Source organism: Perca flavescens, chromosome 13, assembly GCF_004354835.1.
Source record: "Perca flavescens isolate YP-PL-M2 chromosome 13, PFLA_1.0, whole genome shotgun sequence".
NCBI classification, from domain to species: domain Eukaryota; kingdom Metazoa; phylum Chordata; class Actinopteri; order Perciformes; family Percidae; genus Perca; species Perca flavescens.
In genome coordinates, this window is record NC_041343.1 from 12,926,993 (window position 1) to 12,942,709 (window position 15,717).

Consider the following 15,717-nt stretch of genomic DNA (forward strand, 5'->3'; position numbering starts at 1 on the left):
TGTCAAGAAGACATTGATAAGTTCCAGCAGCGGTGACAAGTGTATCTTTATTCTTTCATTTAACACAATTCCAGACAGAAACGTTAAGGACTACTATGCTATTCAAATCAGACTCTCCTCCATAAGTTCACACAAAAATTGCACTGTTTTATCAGTATGATCAAATTGCCATTTAGAGGTGACAGAGGGAACAGCAGAGGCTCTCTACTGATTCTGTTAAAAGGTGGTCCAGATGGATGCATATTTTATTAGCGATTGAGGACTCTTATACCAAAAGTGAAGATATTAACAGCGATTAAAAAAAAAAACACAAATCCAATAGAAATAAATATTACAACTCATTGTGGATTAAATACACATGTAGAATAATCACTAGTCTTTAAAGTGTTCATAAAACATACCAAACTTAACTAAATAAACCCAAAGCCAAGGAAGCACTCTACAATAAACTCCCAAAGGCATCCATCTCAATATCTAATTTACAGTGGGTTTTATGATTATGACACTTAATATATGACAAAATCCTTCTCAAACACTATCTTCATAGAAATAGTTTTAATCTATCATAGCTGTAGTCTTTAGAAAAAATAATTAAAGATCTATTCAAATAAAAAGGTAATAGAAAATGGAAGCCAAGGTAAAAACAACAAATCTCAAGGGACAAATGTGGGAAGAGAGGAAGGACGGTAACGTAGATGACGTAGTACCAGTGTTGCTCTTGTAGTAGGGGTCATGTGTTTGTGCTGGTCTGAGACCATGCAGTGGTGTGTGACCGTGGATTGACTTGTCAGATCCTGCTGGTACATGTCGGGAGAACTGGAACTCTGCTGGTACAGGCAGCACAAAGCACACACTCCGTTTAAAAAAAGCTCATTCCTGCCATGTCCAGCTCCAGCTGCATCCCGGGTGTACAGCATATGTGTCAACAGAGAGAGGGTCCAACTGATTTACTTCAACACAACTTTGCAACCTTTTCCACAAATCATTCCAGACCGTTTGAACAGGTTTTTTTTTTTTAGCACAAATCATATATGAATCATTGCCAATCAATTGCAACAGCACACATGTTAACGGACAAATGCACACAACATCCACATTATGCTTATTAGGCTTAAAGCAATATTGTACTTTTTAAAGAATATTCTCACTCTTAAACACATACTTTGATTTAATGTTTTAAAATACACATTTTCATTCTTTCCGTTTGGTTCAGAGAGACCTCTTTAGAGACCGACCACAGCAATATGATTATTGTCTGTTTGAAATGACAGACAACTGCTGTTTCAACGTATGTGTTGAAATAGAAATATTCAATTTAAGTAATTTATGACTTTCAGAGCTCCCTGATGAGAGAGCAGCTTTCCACAATGGCAAAAGGATAACAGCTGTAGTGTTCTTTTTCAGGCTGGGAACAGAGGCGCAGTGCAGTGGAGGGTACAGGTACAGAAAAACCGAGTGGGTTTGAGAAAAAGCCAGTAAGAGAAATATTTAGTAATGACATAAGCCGGCATTAGCAGGAACAGCCTCCGTCACTGACAGGTAGCTCTGGTGGCTTCTCCAGCTTAATGTCAATCACTGAAGGGTTTAGGTGTTAAAGAACATCACAGAACGGACAAAATTCTACACTAAAATGTAAAACTGCTTTCCAGGCGTAGGTTATTGGGGATAACATATTCAAGTTTTGTGTGCATGTAGAAAATTGTTTTTGTAATTGGTTTTCTACTGCAGGGCATGGCAGGGTGCAGAGCTAAAAACTAATTTGAATGCAATTTCAATACGAACAAAACAGCCATTGTGTGAGCTCATAATTATGACCTATTCCACACACTGCATTTAAAAACCAATGGCATTCTATGGAGAAAGATCATGTTTTTATGTTCCTTTCATGTGACATTTAACTCCACACAGATATTTGTAAATGTTGTAAAAATTATAAACCTTAAACTGTTAAAAGTACAGAAGAAAATCTTGAATTTCCTTGTGAATATAAACCATTTACAAGTTCTTAGGTCATACTTATTAACATGTCAAAACTGAGGTCATAAGGTAAAATTAACTCTTATCTGCAATCTCAATAGAACTGTTGTGAATCCAAGCGGACTACACCTAGAGGTGGTGAGGATTTGTCAGTGAGCTGGAGCACAATATGTTCTACCACTAGTAAAATAAATCTAAGGGACACATGGGTTAAACATCAGCAGCTAGCTGTCACACTGTTGCAGTAGATTCCCCTCTGGCAGGGACTATCCATATCCTCATGTCAGACACAGACGCTGACATGTGTACAAAGGATACTGTCCTCTCTACTCTTGTCCTGTGTGTTATCCATGCCAGGGAGGGCGGCTGCCACGCGACGGAAAAGCTGGAGGGAAAGAGAACCAGGTGTATGCTGTCAGACAAGGAAATATACTCAAAGCATGACAAAAGCACAAGATGAAAATCAAGATAGCGTGCGGTGTATCATGATTTAGCATGAGGTTCGCTTGAAGCTCGCACAAAGGAAGACAGCCACCAGAGCTTTTTCCAAATTTGATTTTAATTTAGCAGCATTCGTTTGAACTACTGCAAGGCCATATTTCTGCACTGACTTGAAAAGAGGGTGTAACTGTGCCTTACTGAGACCGTCCATTGGTAGAGCCTGGAGGATTTTAAGTGATTGATGGATTCAAATGAATTTTAAAAATATAGGGACAGTGTTGAATGTATGATAATGCTCAACATACCCGCCCCTCACTAAAAAAGCATCACATAGAACTAGACTTGATACACATGCAACAAAAGTACTGCCAATGTGCTAATCACTGTAGTGGGGAGTATTGGTTTGCAAACCCTGACCCACCTCTAGGGCTGTATGATCAAAGGTTGGCCAATAGAGAATCATAACTTCTAGCAGGTGGGAGAGGGCTTGAGAAAAAAAAAAAAAAAAAAAAATCCACACAGCTCACTTTCAATCAGAGGAAGCCAATGTTTAAAGCACACCTTTATGCACGCATGCGTGTGTGAAATAGAAGCAAATCAGAAGAGAGCATGAGCACTATGAACACACACACACAAAAGGTGCACACGCTCTACCTGTTTGACATTGTAGCCTGTCTTTGCACTGGTTTCAATAAACAGAACATTCATCTCTTTCGCTCTCTGTTCTCCCTCCTCTGTGGTTATCTGTCTGTGATGAGCCACGAGTCACCGCGCAACAACACACATACACCCGCGGGGACACGCACGTATCACCACAGACATCAACAAAAAGACAAGGGAAAAAGAAATACAGACTGTGATCATGTTGAAGTGGATTAACAAGCCGTGCCCCTTCCTGACGCTACTGCCACCTGTGCTCGAGACCAAAAGTTGTCCAGTAGAACCTGTTCAGTTTGTTAGAGGAGCTCCACAACAGGGACAGAAGGCCTTACATTTGGACAGAAAATGATTCAGCTGCTAAGTTTTAAAAAATGCCTGTTTGAGAAAGTCTAAATAAATCTAGGATTACTCTTTAAAATCATTGATTAAAATCCAACTCCCCAAACCTCTGACCTGTCAATTTGGCAGGCAACCTTTGGAGGAGGAGCCCAGGCAGCAGCATCCGCAGCAGGACTACAGAGCACGACTCACACACACTCTTACCTGCTTTACGTTGTAGCCCGCTTTCGCACTAGTCTCAATAAACATTACATTTAGTTCTTTGGCTTTCCGCTCACCCTCCTCAATAGATACTTGCCTGCGGTAGATAAGGGGGTTAAGAGATGCACAGCTACAGACATTGCACAACTTAATTAAACAGGTGGATAATCAGGATCACACAGTAGACACTTTCAGATCAAATACTATCAAACATCACAGCTGACAACTACCAATGTAATCGTGAGATTCACTGGTTAAAGACTAAATAATCAATATCTACAAAAACAATGTGGGTTGAAACAAAGAGAGAGAGTGCATATAGTATGAAAAATCCAATGTGAGCGTTGATTTAAAAAAAAAAAAAAAAAAAAAAAAGGGCAGAGATAACTTGCTTTGCCTCAGAAAGGACTGAGGAACTTGACAGGCCAGCAGCAACAATCAATGACTTCATTAGTATGCTCTAAATTGACAAGGCCCACATACACAGAGGCAGGAGGAAGGAAGAACAGATTACCTTTTGTCTGCAAGGTCTGTCTTGTTTCCCACCAACATGATAATGACATCACTTCCTCTCTCCGTTCTCACGTCATCAATCCATTTTGTGGTTTGCTGGAAGGAGTTGACGTCTGAAAGAGAGACGCGGGAGAAACATGAAGCGGAGCATCAGTAGTCAGGGGGTGAAAAGCCTCAGCTGTGAAGACCAGAAAGTTTGTGACAGTAAGGAAGTAGAATTCCAAGTCGTACGCATCTTGACCAAGTCTGAGTTTTTATTTTAGGAATTTTTTATTAAAAGAAAGAAGAAAAAAAAAGGAAATATGTGCTAGCATCACATTATGTAACAAATATTTACCAACATTGAAGTTAGCATTTAAGTGGTTTTGAACAGATTGTTTTCCAACGGCAAAGAACACAACAGACGGCGAGGCAAATGTGGCATGTTTGTAAAACATCAACGTGCGCAGGTTTTCCACCTACTTGTGATGTCGTACACTACGACAGCAGCAGCAGAGTCTCTGATGTAACTTGGGATGAGGCTACGAAACCGCTCTTGCCCTGCAGTGTCCCACAACTGCAACCTGATCTGTGGGGCAGGAAGGGGATGGGAAGAGAAACAAAAGAAGAGAAAAAGAAAATAGAAAACAAAAAGGGATGAAAATAAAACAAGAAAAAAAAAGTTATGGCGACAAAAAGCAAATTGAAAAAAATTACTGAATAAAGTCAGACGAATGGGAAAAGATAGGGAGTTTTGAGAGAGCGAGTGCATGCAGGTAGTGAATGACCACCAGGGGATGGGGGGGGATAAATAAATAATCACCCTTCACTTGTCATCAACCCTCCACTCTTGATCAACTGAGGTGTTTAATTTCAAAACAGGAATAAAGAGAATGGATGGAGGGGTAGGAAGAAGAGGAAGAAAACTTGTGTTGAGGGGAGAAACAAACAGAAAGGGAGAACGGTCCATGGGGTACGGCCTCCAGCTCACACTTGGAGGGCAGTACAAATTCTGCGTGTGCTTGTTAGAGAGAACGGAAAAAATAAAATAGAACCCCACGAAATGATGTTAACATCTGAGTGCCCCTTGATATTACCTGCACCAAAACAGTCAATAAAAGAGTTTCCCCAATCTGGACAAAGACAAAAAACACCAACAATCAAGTAGTAACAAAAAAAAACTAAAAAAAACTTACTGTTCGATCTTCAAGGTACATGGTTTTCGACAGGAAATCTATTCCTATTGTGGCCTGAAAATGGGTGACAAGTAGTTAAATATGCATAACCTTCTTCAATCAATTAACGTTTGATGGTGATTTAATCGGGGGGAGGTGTCTCACTTGGTAAGTGTTGTCGAAGCTGTCATACATGAACCTGGTGATCAGCGAAGTCTTTCCCACTAAAAAAAACAAACAGAAACAATAAAGTACTGTAAGTGCAATGGTCGTACTTTTTATTTCAGTTTTGTTGGTTAATCAGTTCTTATTTCAAAATAACCAAAATAACCTCTGGCTATCACAAGTAGAGCTGCGACTGACTGACTAATTGATTCATCTATCGAAAATGCCCTTTACAATTTGTCAGAGCCCAAGGTGACGTCTTCACATTGCTTTATTTATCTGACGAACATTCCAAAACCCCAAAATATTACCTTTATAAAGATATAAAACACAGGAAATAAGCATTCTCCCATTTGAAAGGCTCGAACCGTTGGCTGTTGGTATTTTTGCTTTTATTAACAACTTATATAATTTTAATTTTATTAACAACTTATATAATGAAAATAGTCAATTCATTTCCTGTTAATTGACTAATCAGTTAATCAACTAGTCATTAAAATAAACACTATTCCAGCCTAAATGCAACCTCTGACCGATTATAATTGACTAATCTGATGAAAGAACCCTTTGTCTTGTCATAATAAAATGTGTGTAAATGTATTCAAATCCAAATTTGCCAGTGTGGCCCTCTCTCCTCATGACCAGTAACATTAAAAAAATAAAATGTTCTCTTTTCTATAAAACCAGCAAACTTTGAATACATAAAATTAAAATGTATGTTTCACATGCTAGCAGCAATGTTTTCTGCAAGACCACTGTCGGAAGTTTAAGGTGCACATGGACAACATCGCGTACATTCCTGGGTAAGTCACAGTCTCTGTGAACAACTTTGCTGACGATATGAAATGTAAGCAAATAACATAAAAGGATGGATTATTATCTACTATATTATCTATTGTATGTCTAATTCAAGATACAGATATGAAAATAAGAAGCAACATCAAAGTTGTGTACTAGGGGTGTTGAAAAAAATACATTCATGTAAGAATCGGGATTCTTATCTTCTACGATTCTGAAAGCAGCATGTCATGCAACTCTCGCTACCCTCTGAATATTCTGTCCATTAAAAGGGTGGGGTGGCGTACAGTCATTTGTACAGTAGGAGAAATTGGAGGGTTGAGGAATGTTGAAAGACAAGTAGGGTTGGGATCCAGGCGCCCTTATTTCCCTATTTAAAATGTTTTGCCTTGCTGTGCCCAGCCCTGGACTGATCAACTTTTGAGAATTTCTGGTGCTCCATATCTATGCTCACTCTTACACATTCTTTAAACATGGCATCTGTAAAAAGGTTCATAACACTTCGTCCAACCTTGCTGTAAAACATTACTTTAAGCACATTATTACACTATAGAGAGACACTCGTACGGTTGATTAGAGCATCCGCACAGCAGGGCTCCCCAGCCTTCGGACTGTTTTGCTGAGCTCAAGTTACATTATATCAGTTACACTGTGCAACCAGTGATGGTGACACGGCCAAAGCCAACACTGCTGTTTACAAGAAACCACAGCTGATCATACACGGTCGGACTAACTCAAAGTCTGTCTTATGTTGATGGGAGTAGAGAGTCATATTACTGGACACAATACCTTTATAAAAATAATCACTGGCAAAGGAGACATTTTCTACACTACCTTATCCTGTTTCGACACTAGGGATACACACAATCACATCAGCTGGATCAGTATTAGTGCTGATAATTACCTTATTAAAACAGATTGGGTATTGTCAGACCAGAAGTGATGGATCCACACGATATGCAGTTTCTCCATTAATTGGCTAAATAAAGTGGTTCACATTAGGGTTTAAAAAAAAAAAAAAAAAAAAAGTCATATGTATGGTGATTTTTCCTAGAATCTATATTTTAATTATTTTATTTTTTTAATCACGGTACCACTAATGGGTACATCACATCCGTTCCCAACAAAACAGACGGAAAGCAGAAAATGCAGAAAATACATGTTATGTACTTCTTTACAAATTAAATAAATGTCTGACTCACTGACATGTGATGTGCATTCTTTTTTAGAAAACAATTTCTTTTTAGATATGTCTCATGATATATTGCCTCTAGAAGTGTATTATTCAACTTTTTAAAGAAGGAAAGGAAAATTGCAATATTATCAATTTGCAATACTTTTAGAATCATAATACATGAAAATCGCAATACAAAAGCATATTGTCCCAGCCTTAGTTAACATTGAAAGTATGTTCTATATAATAATACTAGTTGTATTTATTTCTTGGCATTATTTCTTAAGTAGAGGCTACAGTAGCAGGCTAAGTTGACTACAGGTGACATGCTGCATCTGCTGCTGCGTTTATTCTCATTCAAAGTCCACAAAAATGATGACACATTACAGACGAGTGTCTCTACCCTGGGGATACTTCTGCAGAGAGGGGATGCATGCATCCCAATTATCAAACCTGCCCGGTAGCATTCCTACACCCTGTCTACTCACGTTCCCCCTTTCCAGCCAAACTGAACAGAGTGTGTGCTTGTACTAGATGAGAAGAGGGGGCAGGGGAGTTGTTCAGTGTAGATCCATGCTGAACAATCATATGTCTGTTTTTTTAAAAGGTAAATGTGTGGGGTTCATTATTTTGTCCAACACCATACTTCCACGGCTTTCCACTGTTTCCACAGCTGTGCGTTAAGCATGCATGCACAAACCAAAAATTTCCACTGGATGCGTAACGGCTGCGGACTGGCTCCGCTGCGTGTCTGCTGCGTGTTCCGCCGTCCGCCAATACCCAGCGGGTCCGGATTTGTTTGCGGAACGGCTGCGGCCGTGACTGACAGCTGTAGTCACGAGGACCCACAAGTTCTCGCAAATTCACGTAGAATAGAACCACAAAACCAACAGTTTGTTTCCATCCAGAGGAGTAGAGAGGAAACGACTCTGTGCTGTGTTTTCAAGGTGTAGTGCAGGGAAATATGATCCGCCGTGAGCACGGTGTATTTTATTTTGAAAATTAACCAGATATTTATTTTGTTTCTGTGCTCGACTTCCTGTCCCGCACTATCTGCCGTAGGGCTGGGCGATAAAACGATAACGATATGTATCGCGATAGACACATAATCAATATCAATAGAAAATGCGGTCGATAAAACGTTCGATAACTTGTTTTTCTTCATCAGAAGAAACCAGAGGTTGTGAATCAAGTTTGGTTGCATGAACAAAGGCCCTCACTCTCTGGCAACCTAGCAACGTGGGGAGTGACACTCTAACAGCCAATCATGTAACAGTATCAAGTTTGGTTGCGCCACATCGCTGTTTCGTGTTCTTCAATAACAGAACCGGCGTGGAGTGGAAAGTGAGTGCCGCAGCGAGCGAGGAAATCGTTGATAAAACCATAGACAGTATATAAAGATAAAACAGGAAAAGTCAGTATGGCAGTTTTGGGGATTTTATAAGTCTGACCGTAGTCAGACCAATGTCGTCAGACCGTCGTCCCCACCAACACTGGTACGACCACAAACTTGTTTTACCACTTTAGCCGCGCTCACACTTTGGAGCACAGCCGTATTCGCCATCAACGTCCAACAACATCTGCAGCTGCAACACGGCACAAGCAGCAGAGCACCATGGAGAGGTACTCTGCATCAGCGCCTTACTAAACGCTACAAAGAAATAACGGAGGCAGACATGCTGAGCACTGTCCAGAAGCCAGGTTACCAACCTAGCACTAAACCTGCAGAAAATAGTTCCTTCTCAGGTTTCTTATATTTAGCTAACACTTTGCACTATTTTATGACACTTTATTAAGCATTTCTTACTTATTCTTTAATTTTGCACCTTAATGTTAAGAGATAATTGTTAAGTGTTCATTGTGATTTTAGACCTGTTTACATTTGAATTATTTGAGTGTTTTCCATGGTTGTGTTGACATTTCTGCTTTTATAACTGAGGGGATTATAATCAGAGCAGGGTTAAGTTTAAAATAAAAATGTTTAAATTTAATATATTTTTCTCCTGGTCCTTATTTTAAATAGGTCATAAAAAATATCAATAATTATCGATATCGACCGATATGAAAAACTTATATCGTGATACAGCTTTCAACCATATCGCCCAGCCCTAATCTGCCGTGTGCTGAATTGCTGCGGAGCGCTCCGTCGTCCGTCAAAAATAGAAGCTCTGCGTATCTGCTGCGGAGGGCTGCGGACTGACGGAACTGGGACGGAGTAGGGACGCAGACGTTCCGCAGTCTGTAGAAATACACAGATTGACTTTAATGGAAACCTAATGACTCCGTCGACGTTCCGGAGACGTTCCGCAGACGTTCCGCATCCAGTGGAAATTGCCGGTAAGATGAATTTGGGGCTTAATGTAGAATTGTGATGCAACGATTCCACTTTATCTCTCCCGATACCAATGCTGATATCTCATCTAAAAGGTATCTGCTGATACTAAATACACATATGATTAGAGCTGGGCAATAGGGAAAAAAATCAGATATCACGATATTCTTGACCAAATACCTTGATCGATATTGCGGCGATATTCTAGGATTGATAATTGGTGCTTTAACAAAACATCTTAACACTTAGATTTCAGATAAATAATCACCAGTGATGTGGACATAATGTCTAAGTGGGGAAAGGGAAAATAATAGAACAGCTGGAACAGTCTGGTAAGTTCAGAAAAGTACATCACTTTACTGTAATGCAGCCTTTAAAACCAGGAAAAGACAACACTTCATTTCGTCATATCACGATATCCAAAATCTAAGACGATATCTAGTCTCATATCACGATATTGATATAATATCGATATATTGCCCAGCCCTACATATGATACCAATTCTCTCTATCACAAATTTAAAATCTGTGCACTTCACTGCATGGAACTCATTCGGACAATATTTGTGTACGTTAACACAAGGCCAGTCATTGTTGTGGTGCTTAAGACAGTTGGTGACCCGCTGAATATAACGGATAATGAAAACACTGAATTGTATGACATTAATTGACACGTGTAACTCTCTACTTGCTGCCACTGGCTCAGTTATGTTAATCTAATGTATGCTATCACAGCTCGCCACGGAAGTTAGCTAACCAGCGAACAATTCCATTTCCACAGACATGACTACACCCTATCAGGGAGAAAATAAATTGCAACGTAGACAAGCATTCAGTAACAAGTTACGATGTCGCAATGCTACCACTGTGCCAAGTTTAACGTTACGCAGCTAATGTTAGCTAACGTTAGCTAACTGGTTGACGTTAATCACCCTACCAAAGCAACCAAACTCTGGTGTTGTTGGCTAACTTACATCTCTTGCAGATCATCATTTAGATGCGACATACAAACAACTTTCTAACGTTAGCATCAGACTTACCACTCTGTTCCCCGAGAAAGACCAATTTAAATTTTCTTAAAGGGTTTCCGAAGTCTCCGGCCGCAGACATGACGGTATGAAATATGAAACAAGCCCTGGCGTTACTTTTCAGGAGCTCCCCAGCTAGCCAGCTAATGCTAGCTAACCAGCGTTTGTCAGATATCAAAGGTCCGGGATCCGTAACGTTTTACCGGTCTGCCAACCCTCTACACATGCCGCCTGGCGAGGTTTCGTGCGTTAAAATCCCTCCTTTAAGCTTCCAGGCACTTTATTTAATAACTCCCTAACTACTGCGACCAAGTTAGCATTGCTGTCAGTTCTCTGACATGTCTAGACCACTGACTACCAGCCTCCCTTGGCAGCCGGGCTTCTCTTCTTCTTCTTCTTCTTCTTCAAACACAGAGTTGACAGTGTTGGCATGTCAGCCATATTGTTATGCTGCCCTCTACTGGTGAAGACAAAAACACTATGACAAACATGACAAAAAAGGTGTAGCTCTGAGGCAGAGCAACGCACACACGAATATACACAGGTTAAACCCGTAAAGCAGTGCTTTTATAACACTATACATATGATTGTGTATAGTGTTACAGAAGGCTTAAGGCTAAAACCAAAAGAAGGAAGCTGGTGATGTGTCTTTGTATGCCCACGAGAGGGCGTACCCACGCCACCGCCTCATACGCAACCTTTAAAGGAACACGCCGATTTATTGGGAATGCAACCTTTAAAGGAACACGCCGATTTATTGGGAATTTAGCTTATTCACCGTAACCCCCAGAGTAAGACAAGTGGATACATACCCTTCTCATCTCCGTGCGTGCTGTAACGCTGTCTGACGGCTCCAGCATTAGCTTAGCCCAGCACAGATCCTGCAGGTAACTGGTTCCAACTAGCCTACTGCTCCGAATTGTGACAAAAGTGACAAAATAACGCCAACATGTTCCTATTTACATGTTGTGATTTGTATAGTCACAGCGTGTACAAAAAACCACGTAACATGAGACACAGCCATCTTCTAACAGTAAACAAACCGGGAACTATATTCTCAGACAGGCTTGCTGCGAGCATATCACTCCGCCCAAGTACTATATTCTTCCGCCTGAGAATATAGTTCCAGGTTTGTTTACAGTTAGAAGACGGCTGTGTCTCATGTTACGTTGTTTTTTGTACACGCTGTCCCTCTACAAATCACAACATGTAAATAGGAACATGTTGGCATTATTTTGTCACTTATTGGGAGCAGTAGGATTACTGGAACCATTCACCTGCATGTTCTGTGCTGGGCTGATGCCGCTGGAGCCGTCAGACAGCCTTACAACACGCACAGAGATGAGAAGGGTATGTATTAACTTGTCTAACTCTGGGGGTTACGGTGAATAAGCTAAATTCCCAATAAGTCGGCGTGTTTCTTTAATCTCGCGGAGACTGATAGTGGCCCATAGATATTGCAATTACATTTTTGAATTTTTAAGTATCGGGTTTCTTATTGAATCACAATTGAACATGAAATACCTACCACACATATTTTGTCTTTATATTTTCTGTCAATGCTCCAATTCACCAATTTACTTCATTATATGCTTTGTATTCATTAGTTTTTTTCTTCCACTAGAAGCTTGTAATTGACTTTATTTGCCCTATCGCTGTACAATCTACTACTGCGGTAATAATGCCTGTGTAATACTTAACAATTCTATATTACTTGTTTAATATTAGACAGCAATGCTTTTACGTTTCGACACACCCTCACTTGACAATATTAAGCCAACACCTTGTTGGTGTTGAAAGAATGCCACCTCTTTTTGTTCATGACAGACTATTTGGAGACATCACTTCAGTGTGCACATGTATAGTTCTATATTATTTCCAGGTTTTGCTTGCAACCTTACAATATCAAGCCAACTGGCATGATTATCTTTGTGAACAAAAAAAAAAAATCACAGTTATGGGTAGCAGTATAGGTGCGAAAGTAGAAAGTCTAACTTGTTAGGTTTGATATGTCAGACACTTTTTTAAAATTGGTACCTTGCTGTAATGTTTACAGGGCCCACTGTAGCTATCATTCGATTTCTTTTGACCTCTAGCTCACCGGACAGCTGCTGTCCAGAAGGTTGAACAAGCCCTGTGGCAACATACAAGGTGACTTCATTCACTTGCTTCACCAAAAGACAGACAAACCCATAAATAAACTGGTGTAAATGGTTTATAAGTTATGTAGCCTATAGAGTATTGCCTTTATTCACTGTATGATCAATACTTTATTAATTCATGTTTTACTGATCAGTAACAACTTGATAAATCAGTTAACCTTGAAATTGTGTTTTTGTATTAGCATTTGTTTCATAAAATTTAGAATGAAACCATTTAAACATATAATAGTGATCACATACCAACTTAAAGGGTTTTTAATTTCTTACAACATATCAAACTCCGGATAAATCGGATAAATGCCATGAAGCGATGAGAGATAAAACATGTTTTTAAGCCTTCAGAAAAGTGAGATATGGATTGTGTGAGGTTATAGTGCCAATGGCTTTCCTAATATTTTGCATACTTTTTTGTGCACAATATACTGTACACTCACCTAAAGGATTATTAGGAACACCCTAGTAATACCGTGTTTGACCCCCTTTCGCCTTCAGAACTGCCTTAATTCTTCTTCATCATTGATTCAGCAAGGGGCTAGAAGCATTCTTTAGAAATGTTGGCCCATATTGAGAGGATAGCATCTTGTAGTTGATGGAGATTTGTGGGATGCACATCCAGGGCACAAAGCTCCCGTTCCACCACATCCCAAAGATGTTCTATTGGGTTGAGATCTGGTGACTATGGGGGCCATTTTAGTACAGTGAACTCATTGTCACGTTCAAGAAACCAATTTGAAATGATTCAAGCTTTGTGACATGGTGTATTATCCTGCTGGAAGTAGCCATCAGAGGATGGGTACATGGTTTTTGCCCAGAGGACTGCTGCATACGTTTTCAGACCATTCTTTGTAATCCCTAGAAATGGTTGGGCGTGAAAATCCCAGTAACTGAGCATATTGTGAAATACTCAGACCAGCCCGTCTGGCACCAACAACCATGCCACGCTCAAAGTTGTTTAGATCACCTTTCTTTCCCATTCTGACATTCAGTTCGTATTTCAGGAGATTGTCTAGACCTGGACGACAATTCTAAATGCATTGAAGCAGCTGCCATGTGCTTGGTTGATTAGATAATTTAATTAACAAGAAATCTTACAGGTGTTCCTAAAAATCCTTTAGTGAGTGTAGGTTCCCTATATTTGTTTCACTATTGATGTTTCTTCAGCTCAAGCCAAAAATAATCTACTATGATATATTTGTCAATTGAAATAGCAGGGATCTTGCTGAGGCACTGACAAAGCTGGGGTCTGCTCTTTCTACCAGCATTCAATACTTAACCACGATTTATCATGATCATACTCAAATGTATTAAGAATCACCTCTGATTTCCATATTACCCTTGTGAGGATAATGCCCCTTGTACATAACTCTTACAAACATTATATGGGTTTAAATATTGATTATCCTGACAAGACATAGAGTAGCCTATATGTGGACATATATGTATAAGGGACATATACTGTATGGGGTATGTTTATGTGGGCATCTTTATAAGATCAAACTGAAAATAAATGATATATTTTTAAATATTGAATCCCTGCAGAATATAGGTAAGCATGCCAGATTTTACATTTGCAGTTTTTTTTACTAGTACAAGCACGAAGACACATTGGCTTTTCCCTAGGACCCTTGTTGTTACACTAATGTGAACTGCATTTGTGTTATCATTAATGCTATTATATGGTGATGGAGTACAGTATATGTGCTTATGCATGCTTGACGCTGGCTGTTCTAGGTCACTGAAGACACACCTGCGCCTCTCTTTCTCTCACTCATGTGCCATCTAGCTCTGAAATCTCATCTCGGAGTGCCGACCGGCTGATGCCAGCGCTTCAGCTGCTCTGCTCGCGACCCAAACCTCGCCACACTAGAGCCATAATCACACTCCACTGCCCGCCTCCCTTCCCTGCTCTCCCCAACAGCACTCCTACACCATATGTCCTTGAGAAGGGAAAGACCCCAAGTCCCCTTGCTGAAGATGCTGAACTAACAAAATCCTCTTTTGCTCTGTCTCCCCCACTCAGTCTTTCTCTTTCTCTCTCTCACACACACACATGCAGAGGGATTTTGCACGTGTTCATGCACATACACAACTAGATAGATCAATCGATCACTAATGTACTGTAAAGGTTGTTGTGTAAGGGCTGTAAATTTGCACACCTCACTGCTATTTGCTAGATGTTTTCAGAAATACAACAGCACAGGATTTGAGGATATATAGGTGGTATAAAAATTTCCAAAGCACCCCAAAGACATGCAGCTTATTCTGCAACAAATAAACTGTTAACTAGAAAAGCATGTCATCCAAAATCAAAGAAGCGTAACTAAAAGGAATTGCAGCATAAATGAATTGAACTTGTCACCTCAAGCCATGACTTCATTCTAGTGTGCTGGTCTCATGTTATGCCACTGCATCATTTACTCTTCTAGATGGGAAAACCTTGCTATGACTCACATCTTGGAGAAAAAAAACTTGTGATTCTTTCTTTTCTCTTGTTATGTTTCCTCTATTTTCTTGTGTCTTAGATGAGGATATAGACATGTATTCTTTTACAGTGTGAGAATGTTAATTACACATCATACATCCACTTTTATCTGGATGTGTAATGAAGGGGAGATCATTCCATTTCCACACCACCTTAATACAGATCTAATGAATGCAGCTTTCAATGTCACAGTAAAGTACAATACAGCGCTCATCTCTCCTGAGAGGGAGAGGGAGCATGGGGGCTGTAATGGAGGATGGGGGAAATGGACAGAATGAGGAAGAGAAAGAG

The 15,717-nt window shown here is 39.9% G+C and overlaps 1 protein-coding gene across 2 annotated transcripts; it reads right to left on the reverse strand.

Annotated features, from left to right (window-relative positions):
• Positions 1–21: 21 nt before the first annotated feature.
• Positions 22–11,222, reverse strand: rab6a (RAB6A, member RAS oncogene family). Of its 2 annotated transcripts, none has more exons than XM_028595552.1 (8): positions 10,795–11,222; positions 5,451–5,509; positions 5,307–5,360; positions 4,594–4,699; positions 4,133–4,244; positions 3,073–3,166; positions 2,296–2,362; positions 22–1,575 (listed from the first exon to the last, which is right to left on the reverse strand). In XM_028595552.1, the coding sequence occupies exons 1-8, from the start codon at positions 10,862–10,864 to the stop codon at positions 1,511–1,513; spliced, it is 627 nt and encodes a 208-aa protein (XP_028451353.1). In that variant the 5' UTR covers positions 10,865–11,222; the 3' UTR covers positions 22–1,510. The 2 variants fall into 2 exon arrangements, with proteins under 2 accessions (XP_028451353.1, XP_028451352.1); XM_028595551.1 differs by lacking the exon at positions 3,073–3,166 and adding an exon at positions 3,622–3,715 and having other exon boundaries at positions 10,795–11,215.
• Between the last annotated feature and the right edge of the window lie 4,495 nt (positions 11,223–15,717).